General features: G+C 36.1%; 2 protein-coding genes across 3 annotated transcripts in view; one reads left to right on the forward strand and one right to left on the reverse strand.

Annotated features, from left to right (window-relative positions):
* The window catches only part of LOC135079014 (non-structural maintenance of chromosomes element 3 homolog), a 32933-nt gene extending 8725 nt beyond the window's left edge, over positions 1 to 24208 (reverse strand). The window contains exon 1 of one of the 2 annotated variants that reach the window (XM_063973641.1): positions 23826 to 24208. The gene's annotated coding sequence lies outside the window, so the exon portion shown is untranslated. Of the gene's footprint in view, positions 1 to 1228; positions 1330 to 23825 lie in introns of those variants that run through there. The other variant, XM_063973642.1, reaches the window with a different exon arrangement.
* Positions 69 to 23603, forward strand: LOC135079019 (glutathione S-transferase 2-like). The gene is made up of 5 exons (XM_063973647.1): positions 69 to 336; positions 16770 to 16912; positions 19672 to 19839; positions 20238 to 20380; positions 21963 to 23603. The coding sequence occupies exons 2-5, from the start codon at positions 16774 to 16776 to the stop codon at positions 22131 to 22133; spliced, it is 621 nt and encodes a 206-aa protein (XP_063829717.1). The 5' UTR covers positions 69 to 336; positions 16770 to 16773; the 3' UTR covers positions 22134 to 23603.
* Positions 24209 to 24390: the final 182 nt, after the last annotated feature.

Genomic DNA, 24390 nt, shown 5'->3' on the forward strand with positions numbered 1-24390 from the left:
TAGTATACGCATAGTACATAATACATCACTTGTATTTTTTTAAATTTAAACCTTCCAAACTTCCAAATAAACATTTTATACAATACGGCAATTTTCTTAGTTTTCCTTAAAAATCCGGCAATTTTAGAATTAGAATACGGCAACCCTAAATTTGTCAGGAACAACACTGCTTCATTCGCTCGGAGCACTCGGAGCCAGGAGTCAGCGAGCCAGCCACTCCTCATTATCTGCTGACTATGCTATGACTGGCTCGCGGCTCGCGCTGTGAATTCATTCAAGAATTTTGCGATCCAAGGCGAAGACGCACGGCAAGGGAGATTTAATTTAAAAACTTTGGTAAGTAGCTGCTAATCTTCTATCAAACCTAGTTTATTTAAAATAGTTTTTCATAATTTACACTGCTATTAATTTAAGTTTGATGATTTCACAAGCACTTGCACAGTAGGTATCCAAGAGGAAGAGGAGAATTTTATTTTTGTTTTTTAGATAGTTTTTTTTTAATTTGTTTAATAGATAAAGTTTTTAAGATTATTTATGGGGAATTATAAAACGATCGACTAAAAAATAACTTAGCGACTGATGATGGCATACTGTTTTAATAAATTGAGCGGTATGAATTTGAGTAAGCGAAAAATTAACTTAACTAACGACGAATATTGATTAATAATCAAATGCAGAACGAGCTTACAAAAAGTGGGTTATGTTTAATCCATTTTAGATATTAAAATTCTGTCCGTGCGATTACATTACTAAGTAAGTGAGCGACTAGGAAATACAAAGAGGGCAACTTCAATATTAAGATAGATTCGATTTTTTCCTATTGAAGTTATTTCCAACCTTAGATTAATAAAACCTAGATGGATAGTCTTCATACAAACGCTTCGTCAAGAGTGAGGCAAAAATCTTATGTCATTAGTGTCAATTTTGTTGGGGAGTGTAGACAGTGAAGGCGATTTTCCCGAAAGTAGGGAAATTTTTAATACGTTTTTAATTATTTTATAACTAACAAAAACAAAACGCATCATGTACTTATTTATTTATTGAATTCAAAGTACCTACCTAATTACAATAAGATAAATTGACTGAAAAGTCTCGATTTCATAAAAAAGGAAGTGTATTTGTACGGCGAACAATTGGGAAATAAATTTTCTTGTTACTGGTATCATTCCCGTATTTAATTTATGAAAGCCAAATTCAAGCAAAATACGCGTCGAATCGTAGTACTTACTTATGAAATGTAACACTGGTCACTTTCTTTAGTTTTTCTGATGTATTTAGACACCCTTTCACAGCACAAACCGTCTTAATTAATTAAAAGTCGTCGGACGTGTTTACCAATTTTTCACTTTGACAGTTCATGTGACCACAGATAATATAATGTGACGTTTACGAGTAAGCCATTCTGGCTTACTAAAATCTGCCTCACCTTTCGTGCACTGACTATCTATCTAGGTTTTATTAATCTAAGTTTCCAACGAACAACTAAAAAGTTCACTTCCAGCAAAGTTTTGTAAGCTGCATTATTAATGATTATTGGTTACTGATATTCTATGTGAGGTCTTATGTTCTTTATTTTGATATGTTTTCTAATGAAGTAACTTCATAAGAGAATTCCTCTGTCGCGATTTCTGTCTGTTGCTACCTATATGGTAGCCCAAATCAGCCCAATAGTCATTAGAATCCTCTACGTTACCTGAGGCACCTAATATTAACAATAAAATAAAATAAAATATTGAGCTTGGCCAATGGATTTTGGATCTAGCAATTCGGCTGAAATTAACAACACTACCACTAGAAGCAAAAATGATTCCCATTGGACAAAAAAGAAAACAAGGTCGGCCTGCTAAGTCCAAGCCAGCACTTATTTGCCAATGACGATGAGTATAATAGTAGGGCTCCTCATGCCTATCAATGTTCCATACAATTAATGATATTACTTTTTGTAGTTGACTTCAGTCACTTCAGTGACTTATTTTGTTTTGTTATTTCGATTTATGTAAATGCATATTATTATTACTTGTTTCATTTCATTACCTACCCTTAAATTTTAATAATTACTTGGCTAATATAATAGTGTTTCTTCAAATATCATTTTTAATGTGAGCTCATAATACTTTGTTCATTGTAGTATTTTTCAGTGGTTTTTGTATTTGAAACACTTCATTTAAGATAAAATGCCGCTCAGTATAAAAAAAACATTTGCCAAATATTGAAAATAATACTGAGCCCCGATTACGGTAACTTTTAACGTCTACAATCCAGACACGCTTCTCGATTCTGCGATACGATTGGTCGTTCAACAGCGTACGTCAGATGTTTTGACCAATCGTATCGCAGAATCAGAAGCGCGTCTGGATTGCAGACGTTAAAAATTACCGTAATCGGGGCTCAGGACGTAACGTTGGCGCTTAAACAAATATTAGGTCGCTCAAATATTAAGAAGCATCTCATTGTGTATTTTAAGTACCTCAAATTAATGTTTGTTAGTTGCTGTTCTGTTGATTTCTCATCTTTCGCACTCAGTCGCTCACTTAGTAATACTATAACCTAAATTAATTATTTTTGACACTTAAAACTTTAATTTACAGTCACTCGTTTTAATACTACCCATTATTTATTAGTACCTACTACTTATGGGCACAAAATATAACAGAAGGTAAACTCCATACTAAGCGCGCTCGAGCCACGCACACATAGACACCGCTCACGTACGCATTATCAAGACTGTCTTGGACGAATGCGACGCGCGACTGCGTTCGCTTGAGTGACGCTGCTCACGCGTTTGTGAAATTATTTTGGTTGTGCGAAAATGAGTTAACAACAAAAAAGGGGTATTATAACATTTGAAGTAAATGGTTGCTTACACTCAATATTAAAAACTAAATTTTCTTTTTTTAAACTACCAGTTGATTCCGGGAGGTAAGTAAGGTATTTATTTGTATTTCAATAGTTCGTTTAACGTTGACAAATTGAAATCCAACTCAATTATCGAAGAATATCGTTTATATAATAGTTTTAAAGAGGTTTTAGGAATTATTGGATAATAGTGTCAACCACCCAACTACAAACTACGTGATACTACTTCCTTCTCGTGTATTTGTTTGTAAACTATTACTTGTATAATAATAACGTACTAAACATAACTACATAATAATATAAAATAAATATAATGTGGATATCTGTTATTGTCTTTCTTCCATAGTATTAAGAGTTACATTTTTCTATCATAACGAAATAAACGCAACACATGACAAGACAACCCTAGCGCGACGGCCGAGCGCAGGCTCGCGAAGCGAAGTACATAGGTACATGAGTTTACCTTCTGTTATATTTTGTGTTATGGGTTCTGGATATTATTATGTTCTCATCTCAGTCAGGCTCACCTTGTCTCATTGCACTTGCAGTAAACGCTTTATTAATCTAAGCAGCAGTAAACTAAAAAGTTCTCGTCGGTAACCGGTAACATTATTAAGAGCCATTTCACAAAAATATTCCGCGCGAATTTAGGTAAAAGCTGTCAACGCAACGTCAAAAGAGTAAAAAGAACGCTGAAATGGACAAAAAAATCTTGAGCCGTGACCGTATTAAGACTTGATTTAAGTTATTAATTTTAAGGAAGAATGAGGTATTCAAACTTGATAAATTAATTTAAATTTTTAATAGAGTTTATTAAGTCTTTTATATTTCGATTCATAATGAAACACGAATAGGTATAATATGTAAAATATATATTAAGTACAAAATAAAGACAGTCACATAGTGAAAAAAAAAATCTGCCCCCTTACAGCTCCATCATCGGACCCTGCATACGAACTATTCGTCAAGGCGAATCACACAAGCCCAAACTCCATAGGGTTCTATTGTTTTGTTACGGAGGTGGCCATTGCATCTCCTCCAGATCCATTATCAGACGGAGCTAAGAAATAAATAAACGAATATTATTATAAGTAAACAAATAACTAAAATAATTCATCTTACTATCTTACTTCTTACTAGTCTTACTAATATTATAAATACGAAAGTTTGTGTGGATGTCTGGGTGTTTGTTACACTTTCACGCAAAAACTACTGAACAGATTTTGATGAAACTTTACAGTACAGTACAGCAGTACTAGGCAGTCTGTGTTCAACTATCACTCGGGTCGGACGTTCCTATCGCAAGACCTTTGGTTCACTCAGTTCCGATACGACTCTAGTGCTGTGTGTAATCATTTTCGTGAATACACTGAGTTTATTAATTTCTACGAGTGGATTTAATTTTGACTGAGACCTATACGCCATGAACCCTGAACCAGAAAACCCTGTCGCCAGCGACAGCGACGCTCATCCATCCCTGGCGTCGACCAGAATAACAATGTATAGGCTATAATTTATGACGATCTGTGACAAACTAAATTTCAAGCGGGTGAAGCCGCGTGCAATACTACATATTTCATACTAGCTTTTTGCCCGCGACTTCTTCTGCGATGAAGTGGAAAATGGTTCTAATAGAATTAAAATATTCTAAGAAAATTAATTTTGTTAAATGATTATATTTTTTGATATAAAATCTACAAATTATTATCTATACTTATAATAAATCTGTAGAGAGGTCAATTCTGTACATGAAATATATTTTCAAAATAACTATCAGGGGGTGATTAGTGATCGATACTGATGCCAAAAATGCAATCAGTAAAATTTTTGTCTGTCTGTCTGTCTGTCTGTCTGTCTGTCTGTCTGTATGTTCCTTATAGAAACAAAAACTACTTGACGGATTTTAACGAAACTTGGTACAATTATTCTTCATACTCTTGGGCAGGTTATAGGATACTTAGGAATTCCCACGGCAACGGGAATTAGCGGGAAAATCCTTTTGTATGAAAAATCTAAACCGCTTAAGTTAGACGCTTGAAATTTGGCATGCAGGTACCTTAGTAAACTTAAAGCTTAGCTACAACAGGATATTGCAAAATTCCCACGGGAACGGGAGTTAGTAGGAAAAACCATTTGTATAAAAAAATCTAAACCGCGTAAGTAGACTCTTGAAATTTGGCATGCAGGTACCTTAGTAAACTTAAAGCTTAGTTACAACAGGATATTGCAAAATTCCCACGGGAACGAGAGTTAGCGGGAAAAAACATTTGTATGAAAAAATCTAAACCAGATAGACTCTTGAAATTTGACATGCAGGTACCTTAGTAAACTTAAAGCTTAGTTACAACAGGATATTGCAAAATTCCCACGGGAACGGGAGTTAGCGGGAAAAAACATTTGTATGAAATAATCTGAAACACGTAAGATAGATGAAGGGAGGGTAAAACGAGATCCACGCGTACGAAGTCGCGGGCGGCCGCTAGTGTTTAAATATTTGAATACTTACAAAATTATGAGATCTTTCTAAAACAAAATTAAAACACTACACCTGCCGCAGATTTCTTTGTAAACAATGTTTTTTTGTTTTTCCTTCAGGTGCTAAAATCACCAGGCTATTGTGTGCGCATACTCTGGAGTATTCCACATACAACTGGTCGTCGGAGAAGCATAGATTTCCATTAAGTCTACTCCCGCTACCATATAGAACTCCGCTAAAACTCGTGAGGGCGCCAACACTTACTTTTGTATCGAAAATTAGTATGAGCAGCTGCGCACGCGGTTGCCCGTTGCAGGCTCTATGCAACCACACTATTTTAAACCGTGGTCCATAAGCATGAGATGGGAAACTGCACTCTCTTGAATTTTCTTGAATTTGATGGTGTTAGGGGAATCCTAGGAATGAATACAGACTTTCCAATGGAATCTCCTCATCAATATTGCGAAATTGCGAGTTGCAATGCAATGTTACGTTTTCACTTGTTATTTTATTGTTATCTGACCTTGATTTTTCAAACACGTGTCAAAATAAAAAAAATAATTTAAATCAAAAGTACTAAGGAATATTTCATTGATATCAAGTTAGAAACAAGCACAGATCACAGAAACTAAAGGGAAATGTGACAAGGGACAAATTGGAACATATTGTTGTGAAAGCAATGATGACAGCAGCGACGTCATTATGTAAACAGTTTATATTGCTTGCATAGTACTAAAGATTATTCGAACGTTGAATACTGATACCGCAGTGGATAATGAAGAGAATGTCTCCAACTTCCTCATTGGCCCTAGAGCAATTCCAAGTATACCATCAATAAAAGCCTAATTAGAGTCATCAAACCTCTCAGTCATTCAATTAGAGCCATTAGAACTTCATAACTATGAGTTGTTTTCTATGTGTAAGCTGAGGACACGTGTCTCCAGCTGACACATCTGTATCTGCGTAAATATTTATGCTACGATAATGTATTATACCTCAAAAATTACAGTCGAATCCAAATAGTAGGCTTCCCACTTTTCAAGACTTTAGCTCAAATACTGTTAAAACCACGATCAAAAAACTATGTGCGAGCTGGAGTACCGTGTCTCCAGCTTACACATCTGTATCTTCGTAAATATTTAAGCTACATCAATGTTTTATATCTCATAAATTAAAGTCGAATAAAAAAACCCGACTTCAATTCTTTCAAAGCTTTATTTCGAACCGTTTTCGAACTACGAACCGATACGTATGTGTAAGCTGGTGACACGTAACACACGGTGGATTATTAAAACCGTATAAGTTAGAGTTGCGTTTTAAAGATCAAATAATTCGTTATAATTGAAGTACACACGAGACATAATTTCAAATCTCTAGGCCTCTTAGTTTCAGAATTAAAAGCCAAAAACTATTTTCCCGCCAAATAATTCAAATAATATGGGTCGACTGCGACGTTGCCGTTCCGTGCGTCCACTAGAGCAGTCGAATTTGAACCTAAAAACTAGTACTGTTTGAATCATTTTTATTTGTAGTTTAAATCATTTAATTTCGATTATAAGAATTTTAGACTAGGAGCCGGCTGATTTCTGTATTGAGTACTTAATAACCTATATTTTATTAATAAGAAAAAGCTAGGTAAAACAAAATTATATTTTAATATACAAGTATAATAACGAACTTGTTTCCAAAGACTCAAATATTTGTGGCGTTTCTAAACGCAACCACTTTAATTTTTATTTAAATACCGTGAAGTCCCACGATTCTGCCACGTCAAGTGGCAAAAATGGGCAACAACTATACAGGGTGGAAACGTTAAGTGATCTCACTCGATTATTTCTTAACTATACAAGATATTAAAAAACTGGTTACTGATCCTGAAAGTGCTTAATGAGCTCTTTCAAACGGTACCAATAATAAGTTACAGAATAAACTGGATCTATCTGAAAATTCAATGTTTCCAGCTTCCATACTAAATGTATGCCAGACACACAATATTAGAAGTGTAATTTTTTTAATTTAATAATAAATACTTAAAATAAACTCGTAAATTGTATTCTTATTTTAAATTATTAATGAAAAACATTGGTTTTAGGCTTTACTTGCTATAATATTGTCAAGAGATGAGTGTCATGACTGTGGTAGTACTAAATGTATGGAAGAAGGAAACATTGAATTTTTGGTTAGATCCAGTTTATTCTGTAACCTATTATTGATACCATACCATTGGATAGAGCTTGTAAAGCACTTTTAGAATCAGTAATCAGTTTTACGATATCATATGTAGTTTTTAAAATAATGTGACTTTACCAAATGTATGGAAGCTGGAAACATTGAAGTTTCGGATAGATCCAGTTTATTCTGTAACCTATTATTAATACCGTTTGAACCGTTTGATAGAGCTCATGAAGCACTTTCAGGATTTTCCAATCGCGAAAGCCCTCATTGAATTCTTCTTCTTTTGTTGAAAAAAAAAATTAACAATATTAACATCACAAATCACAATCACTACTAAGACATCACAAAATAGATGAAACACAGCATTTTGCACAGAATTGGCCGTAAGGATCTATATCCATAGCCGTAAAACTTGTATTAAAAAAAAAGATGACAGTTGACTGCAATATTGAGAAACAGTCAGTGTTGCCAGAAGGTTACTTTTGTAACCTTTTAGCTGATTTTTTAACTGCTTTAGTTACTTTTAGGTTACACTAATGAAAAGGTTACTTTTAGGTGATTTTTCGGAATTTGTAGAATTAACTTTTACAGGTTATTCAGTAAAAAAATATTAATAGTGTCAATTTACAAATTATTTAAATTGAAACGTGACACTCAAAATGTTGATGATTTCCAATTAATTTTAACACTTTGTATGAATTTTGGCTGATTGGTAAGATAAGAGTCGAAGATGAAAGTTGTTAGTACGAATCAGCTTTATGAATCAATATGATAATAATATCAATCGCACGTGTGAGGGTTACTTTTTTTTCTATTTCTGGTAATTTCTGACAAGACCCTACTGGCAACACTGGAAACAGTTTAAGTTTAGTTAGTAAAATATGATTTATCTGTGGTAATTAAATAGATTAATTAGATTTACGAATCTCTGATGGATGAGTGATACCCGACCCGAGGTTTCCGCCAACTGGGACCGCAATCAACTAGGACCGCGGTCCCAATCGCCAGATCAGTAAAAATTAAATACTTTTCTGGGACCATTCATAAAGGACAATGATCAAAAATGTATGGAGTGTGGTCCAAATGTCAACCACCACCTATGTAGTAAAATAGTCTACTAAATACTGATTCATTATAACCAAACCGCAATCAAAAATATGCTGTCAGTAAAAAGTTTAAGACTGAATGAAAAGTCATGTTTTTACCTTTTCATCTGAAAATTAATGTTCTTGATATCATTCTATCCATCGCACATTTCGGATTAATCTATGCATATTATGTCATGTCGCTTAGTGTGCCGTGTTAGATTCTCGCTAAAAGAAAAAAAAAACTCAGAAGAAAGACAACAATATTGGAATTATGGTCGGGTGGTCGCTGCTCCGCCCCTATTGGTTGTAGGGTGATGTTATATAACCTAAAACCATCCTTGATAAATGGGCTATCCATAACAAAAAGAATTTTTCAAATCGGACCAGTAGTTCCTGAGATTAGCGCGTAAACTACTACAATTTTTCATACAGTCATAACTTTTTACTGACAGTTTATTTATTTTTCGTCCCATACTGAAAGTTAATCTCTATTTAATGGACCATAAGCCAATATAGGTCTCATTAGTGGTGGACATTTGGACCACTTTTGGTCATTGTCCTTTTAGTACGATACCGATTTTGGAATGAATAATATATTTTTTTAAGTTATCTATGAGTGAACCTAGTCGCTGGAAGAAAAATATTTAATTTTTATCGATCCAGCGACTGGGACCACTGTCCCAGTTAATTGCGGTCCCAGTAGCCGGAATCTACGGCCCGATCGCGAACGTCTTCGCTTTCGCTTCGCGAAGCCCACACTCGGCCTCGTCGGCACGCGCACCGACGATCGCCAAACGGCTAGAGTACCTTCTGTACTCGCCACTCTGCCCGGTGAAGCTGGAAAAGCTCCTCCAGCTACCAGCGCGCGTCCCTTCAAAAAAAAAAAAAGCCGGAAACCTCCCCGACCCGACCGTGGATCACCAGTATTCTACTACACAGTAAAGTATAGGGTAAGGTGGGGCACAATGTTACAATGCATATTTCTCCGTCCCTTTCTATTAGTTGTATGATGTTCAGCGGCTCAGTTCAGCAGCTCTTATGAGCTTGACAAACGTGTATACCAACATCATACAACTAATAGAAAGGGACGGAGAAATATGCATTGTAACATTGTACCCCGTGTAACATTGTGCCCCACCTTACCCTACCTAGGTTATTAAAAGTTGATCGATCTGTGATAAATAATTTACCTGATTAATTAGTTTTATGAAGTAGGAATTTTATTTCATTAGTGATACCCGACAAGAACGTAGATCATCGGATTTCTAGTAAAGTGTATCTACCTTAATTATTAAAAATGTTAATTGATCTGTGATAATAATCGAGCTGAATAAAAACATTTTTGATTGTTATTTTAGTATTTCATTCTAGCTATTATATTTCCAAGAATAACCTGGTTTTGCCATGTCTGAATACAGTTTTTTTTTCGGTTTCGGTAAAACCGGTTTTGTGACCCCCTAAATCCCACCCTTACGTTCATATAAAAAGAATGTGCGTAATCTATACGTACATAAGGCACCTAAAATAATAGAGAGGAACAGTGGCGGATTTACCAATAGGCCAAGTAGGCCAGTGCCTAGGGCGGCAGATTTAGAGGGGCGGCAAATTTAGCTAATTTTTTTTCACAGGAAAAAATATATAATTATACGTTTACCTACACAATCCATATATAAATAAACGCACTGTAATATATACTTAGATACTTATGTGATCATGAATTTTAAAATATTCCAATAGCTTTTCAATAAAAATAAAATAAAAAACTCGTAACACAGGATCTTCGGAGCCTAGCACGAGCACCATCTCTCCACAACTTCGTGTATATTGTTTTACAGGGTGGCCCAGAAGAAAATTCACTTTTGAAAATTCAAGGAAACGAAAACTGTACATTTTTGTAGAACTTTAGCTATTGCAGTTTAAAGGAAATTTAGTGCAATTTATTTTAAAATTTACTTTCTTTTATAAATTTTATCGTACATGTGATTCCCTTGACGTTTACAACATTATTTCGGTCAACATACATCAACATTTTGGAAAACTTTCGTAAGCTGCGCCGCGCCGCGCCGTCGCCGCGCCTTTGCACTGTTTATACTATTACGCGCCGCGTGAACACCGCTGCCGCGCAGCCGCCGCGCCGCGCGCGAAATTATACTTTGATGGCGCGGGCGGCGGTTTTACTCGGTGCTTATGAACAGTGTAGCGGCGCGGCAGCGGCGCGGTGGTGGCGTCGTGTGCAGGAGCCCTTAGGCCTCAGCCTCGAATTTAGCGGGCAGCGGCGCGGGAGCGGCGGCGGCGCGGGAGTGGGGCGGGCAACGCAGACCCGTTCTCGAAACAAGCGGGCAGCTCGCGCGGCGCTTTAGCGGCGAAGTGTTGTGTTCGGGGTTGTGTTGTCGAGATATTTGTTTTTTTTCGCAAACGAAATGTCTGAACAACGGCGACAATTTTATTTCGATTTAAATTTATTCCTAACGCTCGATTTATTGTGGGAAAAAGCAGGAGTGCGCTGCCCGCTCGTTGCCCGCTCCCGCGTTGCTGCCCGCTCGTTGCCCGCTCCCGCGCCGCTGTTTTCGAGAACCGGTCTATTTGATTTTACGCATAAGATCCTGCCGCTCCCGCGCCGCTCCCGCGCCGCTACCGCCGCCGCCCCGCTGCCCGCTAAATTCGAGGCTGAGGCCTTAGAGTTACCTCAAAATGGATTCAGGATGGATGAATGCTGCAGAGTTTTTGGATTATTAGAGTATACTCTGCTCATAAGGTAACCCCACAAAAAGAAGTCTGCTGGAATGAGATTAGCGCTTCTTAGAGGCAGTGAGATTTCACCACTGCTTAATTGGTTTGTTGCATTGAAAGGATGATTAATTTTTGAGAGCGCTATACTGGTAGGCTGAAAAGCTTTTTGATTTCAAAGCTGCAAGATTCGCAAGGTTATGACCGGAGCGCTTGGTTTCATCAAGATCGGGCTACGTGTCACACTTCAACTGAGAGCATTTAGATGGTAAGAGACATGTTCCCACAAAAAATAATTTCAGGCAGGGGTGACATCTCCTGGCCACCAGGAAGCCCTGATCTCACTCCAGAAAATTATTTTTTGTGGTGTTACATTAAGAATAGAGTATACTTTTATAATCCAACAACCATGCAGCAACTGAAGCTGAGCATTCGACAAAAAATTGAAAATAGGTTTCGAGGTAATTCTGACGAACGCATTCCAAGATTTTGATGTATGATGATCGAATGTTGTAAGCTTCAAGGAAATCTCCTGGGCGATGTAATTTAATAAAGGTAAATTTAAAAATAAATTGCATAAAATTTTCTTTAAATTGCAATAGTTAAAGTTCTATAAAAATGTAGGTACAGTTTTCGTTTCTCCACCTTAGGATTAGTACATACTGCTGTTTTTAGGTCAACATTAAACTCTTCAGTACATAGCGGGTTGCAATAATTATTAACTGACAGAAAAATATCATTAAGTTCACAATCATAGTAATAACGGGATTAAATTAACGTATTGAATTTCAAAAGTCAGTAGGTAGGGGCGGCAAAAATTGAATGGCCTACTAGCGGCAAATTTGTAAATCCGCCACTGGAGAGGAAAGAATTGATTGTATTGAACAATGAACCGTCTCAGCTATAAAAGACCCACTAAACTGAACTGTCCCACCAAACACATTGATAGGGGGCGCCACCATTGTTCACCTGTACAAGGTTTCCCAAAAAGTACTGTCAAGCCGAAGCCCAGAGGTAGAGTATCACTAGGGCTACCCGAATACTCGATTTTTTCAAGTTATTTATAATTTTCAGATGATATGATAATGATGAAAATCTTTATCATATTTCAAAAACTGGGATAAAATCTATCCTACGTCCTTTCCCGGGACTCAACCATTTCTATGCCAAATTTCATCAAAATCGGTTCAGTGGTTTAGGCGTGAAAGCAAGACAAAGTTACTTTCACATTTATAATATTAGTATAGATGCAATGTTTTTGCCTCGATTAAATAAAACATTGTGATCAAAATAAAAACTTATTATCAAAATATTTTATAGGTTATTAGGTACTCAATACACAAATCAGCCGGCTCCTAGTCTAAAATTCTTATAATCGAAATTAAATGATTTAAACTACAAATAAAAATGATTCAAACAGTACTAGTTTTTAGGTTCAAATTCGACTGCTCTAGTGGACGCACGGAACGGCAACGTCGCAGTCGACCCATATTATTTGAATTATTTGGCGGGAAAATAGTTTTTGGCTTTTAATTCTGAAACTAAGAGGCCTAGAGATTTGAAATTATGTCTCGTGTGTACTTCAATTATAACGAATTATTTGATCTTTAAAACGCAACTCTAACTTATACGGTTTTAATAATCCACCGTGTGTTACGTGTCACCAGCTTACACATACGTATCGGTTCGTAGTTCGAAAACGGTTCGAAATAAAGCTTTGAAAGAATTGAAGTCGGGTTTTTTTATTCGACTTTAATTTATGAGATATAAAACATTGATGTAGCTTAAATATTTACGAAGATACAGATGTGTAAGCTGGAGACACGGTACTCCAGCTCGCACATAGTTTTTTGATCGTGGTTTTAACAGTATTTGAGCTAAAGTCTTGAAAAGTGGGAAGCCTACTATTTGGATTCGACTGTAATTTTTGAGGTATAATACATTATCGTAGCATAAATATTTACGCAGATACAGATGTGTCAGCTGGAGACACGTGTCCTCAGCTTACACATAGAAAACAACTCATAGTTATGAAGTTCTAATGGCTCTAATTGAATGACTGAGAGGTTTGATGACTCTAATTAGGCTTTTATTGATGGTATACTTGGAATTGCTCTAGGGCCAATGAGGAAGTTGGAGACATTCTCTTGGATAATGAGCACATAATTTGATTTCTTTGTGTGTGTGAATTTCTAATACGACACTGAGTTTCGAACTCAGCGCATTACTTAGCATCTCTCTATATTTCTATGGAACCAAGTTATCTCCAAAATAACATTCCACACCTTTTTAACCTAGTCAGGTAATAATTTTAATAAAATACGAAGCACGTCATCTATCAATAGGATATATGTATATTTTAGAAGTTAATAAATTATGCATAAAATATAAACACTTAAGAAGTTTAGTTAAATCGTAGAATTTCTGAAAAACAAGTACTAAAATCGTACTGAAAAAAAAAGTATTAATAATATGTTATCTAATTTATTTATTAAACGTCGAATTTTATCAAAGATTTTGGACTAAAGTTTTTGAAAATATTTTATAGCCTACATAGAAAAAAATTAGGATTCTAAATCGTGAAAGAATTTTTTTTCGGAGCCTATTGCCTCCAAACAACCAATTAAATCTTTCCTCTTTTATTAGTATAGATTTAACAACAAAGCTTCCCTCTCGAAACAAAACGCTTCTTTTTCTTCTTCACGAAACAAAACTCAAAGCGGATAAATAAATAAACAAATCTTTGGACAATTTCACAGCGCCATCTAGTCCAAAAGTAGGCAACCAATATGCTTGTGTTAAGGGTGCTAGAATAATGGATATACTTTTTTATAATTTATTTATTAAATTAAATACATGGTACCTACATATTATACATAGTTACACCCAGATCCGTCAAAGAAATTAAAATTCATCATTTCAATTTCTGCTCGGCCGGCCGACTCGAAACAGCCTCTCGGCATAGTATCAAATGCATTTGGTCGCCGTACAAATCACCGCTTCACGACACGAACGCACGTAAACGTCACGGCGGGAAAAATGACACAGGTCCTACCTTGACGGGCGCTCGCGCCATACTAATCGATGTCGGCTTGCGTATTGTAATTTATACTGATATTCACATCAATATTTTGACAAAGTGGTTACTAATATTTAAACAATAACTGTAGAAATTAATTCTACAATGAATATTCTTTATTTTGGGATACTTTTATTGCAGTTATTGCTGTGTTTTTAAACCAAAAACCACGATCAAAATGTGACGTTAATCTTCAAATTTGCCAAATTATTTTTAGATTTTACTCAATAATGGTAATGAAATTCAAGAATCTATTTCATTAATGGACTACAAGAATATATGTCCGATGATTACTATATATTTTTAAGCTTATTATATGAGCATAAATAATAGATACAGGACTTTGAAAATGAGTCTGCGGCAATTTTTCCGTAAAATGGTTGTGGGAGATGGGGCACTGTGAATTAAGCAAAAGAGTTTTAGTAAATCCGTTTCATTAATGGTCAACACCAAGGATTGACCTATCTTTCGCAGTTATTAAATAATCTCTGGGTGTTGCTTAAGACAGTAATTCATGCTTCCAAAATCTTAGAAATTCGCACGAAAATGTAAAATGGCTCTTTTAATTTAAAATTTTAGTCTTCTCATTTAAATCTAATAATGCATTTCTGTCGTGATTATCGAATAGGTTGAAAAGACTAGGTACTTCCGTACTCCTGACCCGTGGCTTGCCCGGACGGGCTCTTGACGCTAACCCTAGAGTGCCCCCCCATCATATTTATTAAGACTTCCGTCACTTGACGCCGCGCGGCTCGGGTTTCACAAAAACATTCATTGTGCCTCTTTTTTTCATTGTAACACTAACAAGTGCTATGATTTTATGTTGAGTATGAATAAAGGTATTTATTTAAGTGTTTTGTTTATTATTATTCAACTTCAGTATAGAATTATAAGCTGAACACAGAGATAGCGCGTTTTTGAGTAGGACTTGTCTTGAAACGATCATATCTCAAAAACTAAAGCCATGACATAGGGTTTTTTATTTAATACTAACTGTCCCGGCGAACTTTGTACCGCTATATTTTTCTTTTATAAGAACTGTGTTTTTTCATCTTTTAAACCTTCCCTGAACTTTCACAAATATTTCAAGACAAAAATTAGCCAAATCGGTCCTGCCGTTCTCGAGTTTTAGCCAGACTAACGAACAGCAATTCATTTTTATTTATAAGAGAAGATAAGAAGAAAAAGAAAGAAGAAGAAGATTACGATATTTAAACTATACAGATTAGGATAATAAAATACTAAACACCTGTCTATACAAAATAATTTATTTATAGCCTTTACTTAATTAATCACAAAAATCTGGTGGCGCATGCCGTAATTAGAGATAAACTTTACATGTCACAGATACCTGCCATGTATTTAGGCCTGCCTGTAATGAAATTATTACAATATAAGTAGTCTCATATTCTCACAAAATAAACAAAAACCATTGCGATAGCATTTACCATTACTGAGAAATATAAAAGCCAAGCCAAAATGTACCATCAAATGTAGGTATCGGATTTAGAAAAGGCCTTTTGTGTTTCATTCAGGGGACTGAGGAGCGGCGTGCCCCATGTCAACTGGGACATGACATGGGCATTGGGCTATTTGGAGTACAAGGCCGTGTCATATGCCAATTGCCAGTTGACATGAGCAAGGCAGCGGATAATGAGCAATGACTTAGGTACCTATTTAGGTACTAATTCTTACATTTTTTTACTAATTAACTAACCGGCAAACAGCAGTGGTGGTGGTGACCGAGTTTGTTACAGCGCTTCTCTCAGCACTTGCCAAATGTTTGATTAAAAACTCTGGATTAAAACTTGAATTACGTAATTATTATTGTGGACAGGGCCGTCTTAAACTTAATGGGGGCCCGGGGCATTTCAGGATCATGGAGCTCTTTTCCTCTATTAAAGTGTTTTTCCAAAGTTATATTTTATGTAGGTACCTACGTAAAAAAATTAAATTAATATTTTTAAAATTGCCGCTAACCAAATCCTTACCGAAAAGATTTGAAAATAAAAGAAAGCGCCGAACAATATTAATAGCGATTCAAAAAAAGGATGTCTAATGGGTTTTCTTTATTCAATCCTAATCCAAATCCGTCCGTCAACTGTCAAATTTCAATATGTTTTTGGTCAAAATATCTACGGTTTTCGATGTTTTTACATTTTATTATTGTTTATACCTAAGACTATTATTTAAGTGTAACCGCATTAAAATTATGGATATTTGATTGAATAAGGGAATAAACGGGCGTTAACTTTTCAATCGTCAGATTTATCTTTTAACTGAAGAATAAATAATAAAATAAAAGAGAGCATAATAAATAATTAATGCATAAAACATTTCTTTCATTATCACCTTTTCTCGTTTTTAGAACCATGTCGTGGAACAAGGTCACGTTCACATACTTCGAATCGAAGGCGCTGGGAGAGAGCGGTCGCCTCCTCCTCGCATATGGAGGGCAGGAGTTCGAAGACAAAAGATTCAATGCAGAAACATGGCCAAAGATCAAACCAAGTGAGTACATTTTTATTTTGCTTTATCACTTTCTACCAACTGGTCATTAAGGATGGTAACTACACTCGGCATCAAATAAATCGCACCTCCCGCGACAAGCACTTATCAAACGTATGCATCCCCACTTCCCACCAACATTGGTACCATTTGAAAGCCTAGTTCTAAACTTCATTTAATTAAAGGAAAGGTTTTTACCCCAAAAATGTGTCTTTACAAGGATCCAGAGTCACTTCTTCAAAAAATAGGTAGTTACGCTATAGCCATTTTTATGACTATAAAACTGTTAAGTTGGGATTAATCGCTATCCATCTGTTAAAGAGGACACGTGAGATGTTTATTTGGTTTTATAACCATAAAAATTGGTCTAATTGATCCCAGAGGTGAGCCCAAAGTGAGGTCTATTTTCAAGTCACATTTATGAATTATGGTATATGTTAATCATTTATTTAGAAATGAAATGTATTTTTCTTTAAGGATATTTATTGGGCTTTCAAATAACACCAATATTGTTGGGGTACCATAATTGTGTCAGAAGAAAATCTTTAAAGTTTGCGTCGCGGAAGGTGCGGTTTATTTGATGTTGAGTGTATTTGGGGAGGCTTATGTTCATCAGTGAACGTCCTATGGCTGAACTGATGATGATGTCTATCACTTACGGTCGGTTCTTGAGTAATCGTGCCTTCCGCGAAAACCAGGTAAGTATCCACCATCACATATCTACTATACTATTGAAAAGATACGAAAAACCGCTATGCCCAAGATCCAAAAATTCTGGAATCTTTATGGGCCTGCTTTGATTCATCATGCCCAAACGAAATTGCCTAAATCCTATTAGTTATCGTCAATCGTGTAGATACGATTTTAAAAGGGTTAATGATTTCATAATAATGATTTCATAATAACGAGATTGTGAAATTCTATCGGCAAATCGGCATCGAGTTAGTTGTCGATAAAAATACCTACCTACCAGTTAAATCCTATAGGTATCTTTTTTTTTGTTAACGCGCGTTTTATCTTATCTTTTATTATGCTATGTCTTATGGAGCGTTTCGCATCATTCGCAAATAAAGGAGGCCTTATTAGAAAAGCAAAGTGGACACTGTTTGTTGTTTTAAGTCCTTGTTACCACTTACAATCGTTCTTTGCTTGTTATATCAGTTATAATTATCTTGAAGTTCATAAACCTATAGATAGATCATCATTATATTAGCAAATATTTAAACAATACAAAGAGCTTTCTAGATTAAGCTTATTTTGGATGTGCGTTGATGAGGTCAGGACAAACGATTCTCTTTTTATGTAGGACGTTTAAAAGATATTACCTTGGGAAGGTGGTCCCTTTTATTTTTTTAACATGAGGGACTTGGGAAGGTGGTCCCTAAGCCAATACAAACAAAAGAAGAAGAGTGGTAGCTATTATAGGGTGATATAGGTATGGTTGGTGGCAAGTTTTATTTTATTGTGATGTGAAATAGTGTGTAGGTCTAACTATTATAATAAATAATAAATAAATATCCTTGGACATTTTACACTGCGCTTCTAGTCCCAAACTAAGCAAAGCTTGTACTATGGGTACTAGACACGGATATAAACATACTTAAATACTTTTTTTTGTAAATACATACATATTATACTTAGAAAACACCCAGTCCAATACAAACAAATTTATGTTCATGCAAACAAATGTTTGTACTGTGCGGGAATCGAACCCGCTACCTACCTCCGGAATAGTAGTCCGTTTCGAACCACTACTGCCGAACCAAACGGCCGACAATACTATAATAGGGTGACGTAACTTGACGTAAATAACGTAAGATATAGAACACAGTACCTAATCATGATGACATTGCATAATTTTGATATTTGTCGGATTTAGAGATTATTGCACACTACCACGTAGGTAGTTTTATTTTAACCGATGTGGGTCTACCATTGATAAGATAACATTTAATTAGATAATTTTTTTATCAGGCTGCAGCCCTATAGGGGGTCATCCATAAAGTATGTCACACGTAAAGAGGGAGGGAGGGGGTCGACAAAGTGTGACATGGTGTGACAAGGGGTGGGAGGGGTCCTAAGTTTCGTGACATCACATTTCAATTGTTTCAAATATTTGATATAATGTTGATTTCATAAAAAAAGTACTTAATTTAAATGGAAATAAAAGTAATTTCGGAACTGCTGTTAATTTAATAATTTTGTGAAATTGTGAAATTGCAAAACATGTGACGTCACATTAGGGAGGGGGGGTCTCAGAAATGTGACCACCTGTGACAAGGACGGAGGGGGGCTCAAAAAATCATGAAATTCGTGTGACGTACTTTATGGATGGCCCCTAGGTAGGATAGGTAGGTAGGACCTAGTTATTGTTTATTCTGTAGTAATATAATATGTAATATTAATATAACAAAATACTGTAATATTTTTTATGATAAAATTTATCTTAATGATGGCTCGCCACACTTATTGTCTCTAGTGTCTTAACTTTAAAATGATTTGTCTAAAAAATATTAACATTATTATTTGATTATCATAGGCGACCTATATGTACTTACCAGTGACGTAGTGTGTCTTAGACGGTCCCTTTGTTGGGGCCCCTTCAAATAAAAAACATCATTGCAAACAGAAAAAACGGTCATTGCCCGGGGTCCCCGTATCATTGTTGTTACGCTACGCCCCTGGTGTGTATCTAGGATTCCTATACTATATGCGGTCTGTAAATATTCGTTATGTTAAAGTTAAAAAAATGTTCTTTTCAGCGACTCCATTCGGCCAGACGCCAATGTTGGAGATCGACGGCAAGAAATACGCCCAGAGTTTGGCCATCGCACGCTTCCTCGGCCGCAAGTATGGGCTGGCCGGCGCGACTCCTGAGGAGGACTTCGAAATCGACATGTACAACTATTTCGTGGACGACATCCGTGCGAGTGAGTACAAAAATACACTTGAAATTTTTGACGGGTGGATTATGGAATTAGTTCGATTCCCTGGAACCGGCTTTGTATTTAACACATCATTATTATCATCAACCTACATTAGTTTTAGGGATAAAAGCCTCTCCCTCGCCTCTGAACAGCTTTTGCCAGCAAACTTTCACGAAACAGATTAGGTACACTACCCTCGCCAACATAAGCCTTCAACCCATTATGTAAAACATTAAAACATTATACTATGAGGGGCCTCATAGTATAATGTCCTCATATATCGCGATTTCTGCATGACTTTGGACGTCATGTCCGTACTCATTTGCTGCCTGCTATAAAAGCATCTTATATGTATAAAATCATCAATATAATGTACTTAAGGGTTCATCTGTGGTTTGCAGAGGCTGCTAGCGTACAGTACGAGAGCGACGAAGTGGTAAAAGAGAAGAAGCACGAGGACTTCTCTAAGAATGCGTACCCGGCTATGCTCAGCAAGCTCAACGAAATCGTCGAGCAGAACAACGGACATATCGCTGTTGGAAAGGTACAACAAACAACATGTTTTACGTAAAGAAAACATAAAAAAATGCATTCTCGCCGCGAGGGTTGTGTGAAATTGACTAAAAACTTTTTTAACTCGTATCATAATTTGTCGGGGAGCCCAAACGTTAAAGGGCCTTGCCTCTTTCATCTAAAAAAAGGTCGTCAATCCGGCCCTGGCGAGCCCCTGTAGCCCAGAGTCTCCGTATCATTGATACGACGGTAGCTACTTCACTCTCTCAAAAGAGATTCCCCTTGCTATTTATAAACCTCTTGTTTTATATTTGGCTTTGACTTTTATTCATTTTATTCATACCGCGAACGCGTCTGGCGTCAGCGTAGGAGCATAACACTGGTCAACAGTGGTTTTGGTGCCAAGGAACTGTATATATTTTTTGATTAAGGACCTTATACTGGTTGCTTTAGTAGCAAATTGGTTGATTTCCTACGTGTGGTTTTTTAGATTTTGACGTGTATAGAAAAATACAAAATTTCACCAAAATCAGCGTTTATAATATTTTGAAGTGCTTAAAAACTTTCTTTTTCACGATTTTTGTGAATGAGCCGTAATGGAACTATCACGTTACATCCTCCAGCAGTAATCAGCGATCATATACCGATCCCATCTGCCTTGGTACCTCTCTTCCAATGGTTTTTAGGTCTTGATAGCATCGCTCTCCCTGTTCTTAGCTATAGCATGCTATAGTGACCCAAGATTCTTTGAGAATTGGTCAAGATGACTGTGGAGGTAGTGCCCTTCGATGAAAATTATTAAATCCTGAGTTTTTAAGGCATGTCTCACAATTTCATAGCAGTTACTAGACCTGTGAATTCCGAGAAAATTTTTAGTAACTTCAACGAACGAAGTCCACGTAAATCGTTCCAAACGTCCATCAAACTTAAGAAATCAGTATTTTTTATTAATATTCTTATTTGTGGGCCATCAAAAATTACTGCTTTAATCTTTTTTTATGCTCAAACCAGGATTTTTTTTTGTTTTTTCCTCACTTTTTCCACTATGAACTTCATGTTATGGCTTCATTGACCATTGAAACATTGCCTCAGTGTTTACAGCAGATTATACAAACAATTTCAGGTATCCACGGCTTGAATACAACCACAATTTCCGACTTAAAGTAAGAAAAATAAGCACTTTTTATTATTTTTTTCTCTAAATTTTTGAACTTCTTAACTGTGTACACATCACAAATGTAACAAATTACATTTGGACCGTTGAGGCAACTTCTTGGCAATGCAGACATGATATTAAAATAAATTCCTTTTTAAAAATATACCGATAACACTACAAATTGTGCAATCAAAGTACCGATTAAAGCAAAAATTTAAAACTGAGGGTAGATAAAAAACTACACGTAGGAAAAAAAAAGAAAAATATTTTTATTATTACTAATACACACCTAATAATAAACTACCTATCAACAGAATCTCGGCACCATTTTAATTTTGTTTTTTTGTTGACCAGTGAATCTGTGGGGGTAGGGGGTTGACAGCTCATAAAAAAGTATTCAGTTGGCTAGTGATGTACTTCTACCATGTTAAACATCGAGTAATCATTCTTATTCCAGCTGACGTGGGCAGACTTCGTATTCGCGGGTATGTACGACTACCTCAAGATGATGATGCGGATCCCCGACCTCGACACTAAGTACCCTAACCTCAAGAAGGTCGTCGATAACGTGTACTCGCTGCCTCAACTGAAGGCATACCTGGCTGCCGCACCCAAACGCGCTCACTAAGTCACAGATCACAGGCTTAAGGATCAGAATCGTGCTCACGGTCGTAGCATAAACTTATGTGACTACAACATAGTTGAGGAACTCTTGTTTGGGTTTGGCACACAAGGAACAAGATTTGCTAGTGACTTTGAATTATAAACACTGCCTTCTAATAAAAGTGCTCTATTTGGTGCTATTAAGATTACTGTGCTTATAACAACGCCTTTTCTGACGTGTTAATTTCACTCTGGAGCAAAATTACATAGGTACTAAAGGTAAATAAGTTATTTAGGTACATTTCACACATTTGTTTATGCTACACTCATGAATTCTTATAAGATGAATGTTTTCCATTATTTTCATTAAAGAAACTGTATTACTCTATTTCATTCTTGTATGTATTATGGTAATAAGTCCAGCACAAACGTGTATAACGCTTAAACAGTGTATTAGACAGTATTTCTACAGCATTTATAATACAGGGTGGCCCAGAAGAAAATTCACTTTTGAAAATTCAAGGAAACGAAAACTGTACATTTTTGTAGAACTTTAAGTATTGCAATTTAAAGGAAATTTTGAGCAATTTTTTTTTAAATTTACTTTTTTCTATAAATGTTATCGTACATGTGATTCCCTTGACGTTTACAACATTCGGTCAACATACATAAAAATTTTGGAAAACTTTCGTTAGAGTTACCTCGAAATGGATTCAGGATGAATGAATGCTGCAGAGTTTTTGGATTATGAGAGTATACTCTGCTCATAAGGTAACCCCACAAAGAGAAGTCTGCTGGAATGAGATTAGCGCTTCTTAGAGGCAGTGAGATTTCACCCCTGCTTAATTGGTTTGTTGCATTGAAAGGATGATTAATTTTTGAGAGCGCTATACTGGTAGGCTGAAAAGCTTTTTGATATTAAAGCTGCAAAATTCGCAAGGCTATGACCGGAGCACTTGGTTTCATCAAGATGGGGCTACGTGTCACACTTCAAATGAGAGCATTTAGATGGTAAGAGACATGTTCCCCCAAAAATTTTTTTTCAGGCAGGGGTGACATCTCCTGGCCACCAGGAAGCCCTGATCTCACTCCAGAAAATTCTTTTTTGTGGTGTTACATTAAGAATAGAGTATACTTTTATAATCCAACAACCATGCAGCAACTAAAGCTGAGCATTCGGCAAAAAATTGAAAATAGGTTTCGAGGTAATTCTAACGAACGCATTTCAAGATTTTGATGTATGTTGATCGAATGTTGTAAGCGCCAAGGAAATCTCCTGGGCGATGTAATTTAATAAAGGTAAATTTAAAAATAAATTGCATTAAATTTCCTTTAAATTGCAATAATTAAAGTTCTATAAAAACGTACAGTTTTCGTTTCCTTGAATTTTCAAAAGTGAACTTTCTTCTGGGCCACCCTGTACATAAGAATATTTTCTGATGTAAGTACAATGTCGAAGTGCCTATTACCTATTTTAATAAATGTTATAATTACATTTCTAGGTTTTAAATTATTTTAGTTATACCCCAACTGAGTTGTGATCCTAACGAGGAATCGTTCGATCGAAATGACACGTGAATACGGATTTAGAACTGATTTCTAAAGATTTCTAAAGATCAACAATATTTTGACTGTTTCAAAATACGTGAATTACACTAATGGTTTTTGGTTGTTTTCATAAACTATGCACAAATTATGAATAAATGATAAACCTCACCCTTTTAAAAGCTTCCACTATTACTGTGCTGACTTGGTTGGCAGGAGTCTGGCCAGTAGTGCATTTTCAGACATAGGACGTCCACTGCTGAATATAGGTCTTCTCCAATGATTTCCACAATGGGCGGTTGGTGGCTACCTGCATCCAGCGCCTTCCCGCTACCTTTATGAGGTCGTCGATACACCTTGTGGGTGGACGTCCTAAGCTGCGCTTTCCGGTACAAGGCCTCCACCCACTCCAGAACCTTGCTACCCCATCGTAAAAAATATTTACATACCTACTAATACGTAATGTAATGCAATATTCTTATTTAACAAAGTTTTATTTACAATATTTATTTACATTAGAAGCAAAGAATACTTTGTAAATCCGGAAACAAGATGAAAAAAAGAACTCCCGCCAGAATGAATATGACACTGACAGTGACAACCTCTGGGGCTGCGGTCCGTAATGCATTAAAGCGTTGATAGCGCAATTGATTTTTCTGGATCGTGCTTAAAAACGGCTTACCTCCTCGCCGAAGGCTCTGTGAACGCGCGGAATTAATGATGTTACAAGTGACGGA

The sequence above is a fragment of the Ostrinia nubilalis genome, chromosome 15, assembly GCF_963855985.1.
Source record: "Ostrinia nubilalis chromosome 15, ilOstNubi1.1, whole genome shotgun sequence".
Lineage (NCBI taxonomy): Eukaryota > Metazoa > Arthropoda > Insecta > Lepidoptera > Crambidae > Ostrinia > Ostrinia nubilalis.

Excerpts from the sequence above, each read along its gene's own strand:
- LOC135079019 (XM_063973647.1), top strand. The coding sequence starts at position 16,774 with ATGTCGTGGAACAAGGTCACGTTCACATACTTCGAATCGAAGGCGCTG. Across the intron at positions 16,913-19,671 it reads ATGGCCAAAGATCAAACCAA|CGACTCCATTCGGCCAGACG; the intron begins GTGAGTACATTT and ends TGTTCTTTTCAG. Across the intron at positions 19,840-20,237 it reads CGTGGACGACATCCGTGCGA|AGGCTGCTAGCGTACAGTAC; the intron begins GTGAGTACAAAA and ends TGTGGTTTGCAG.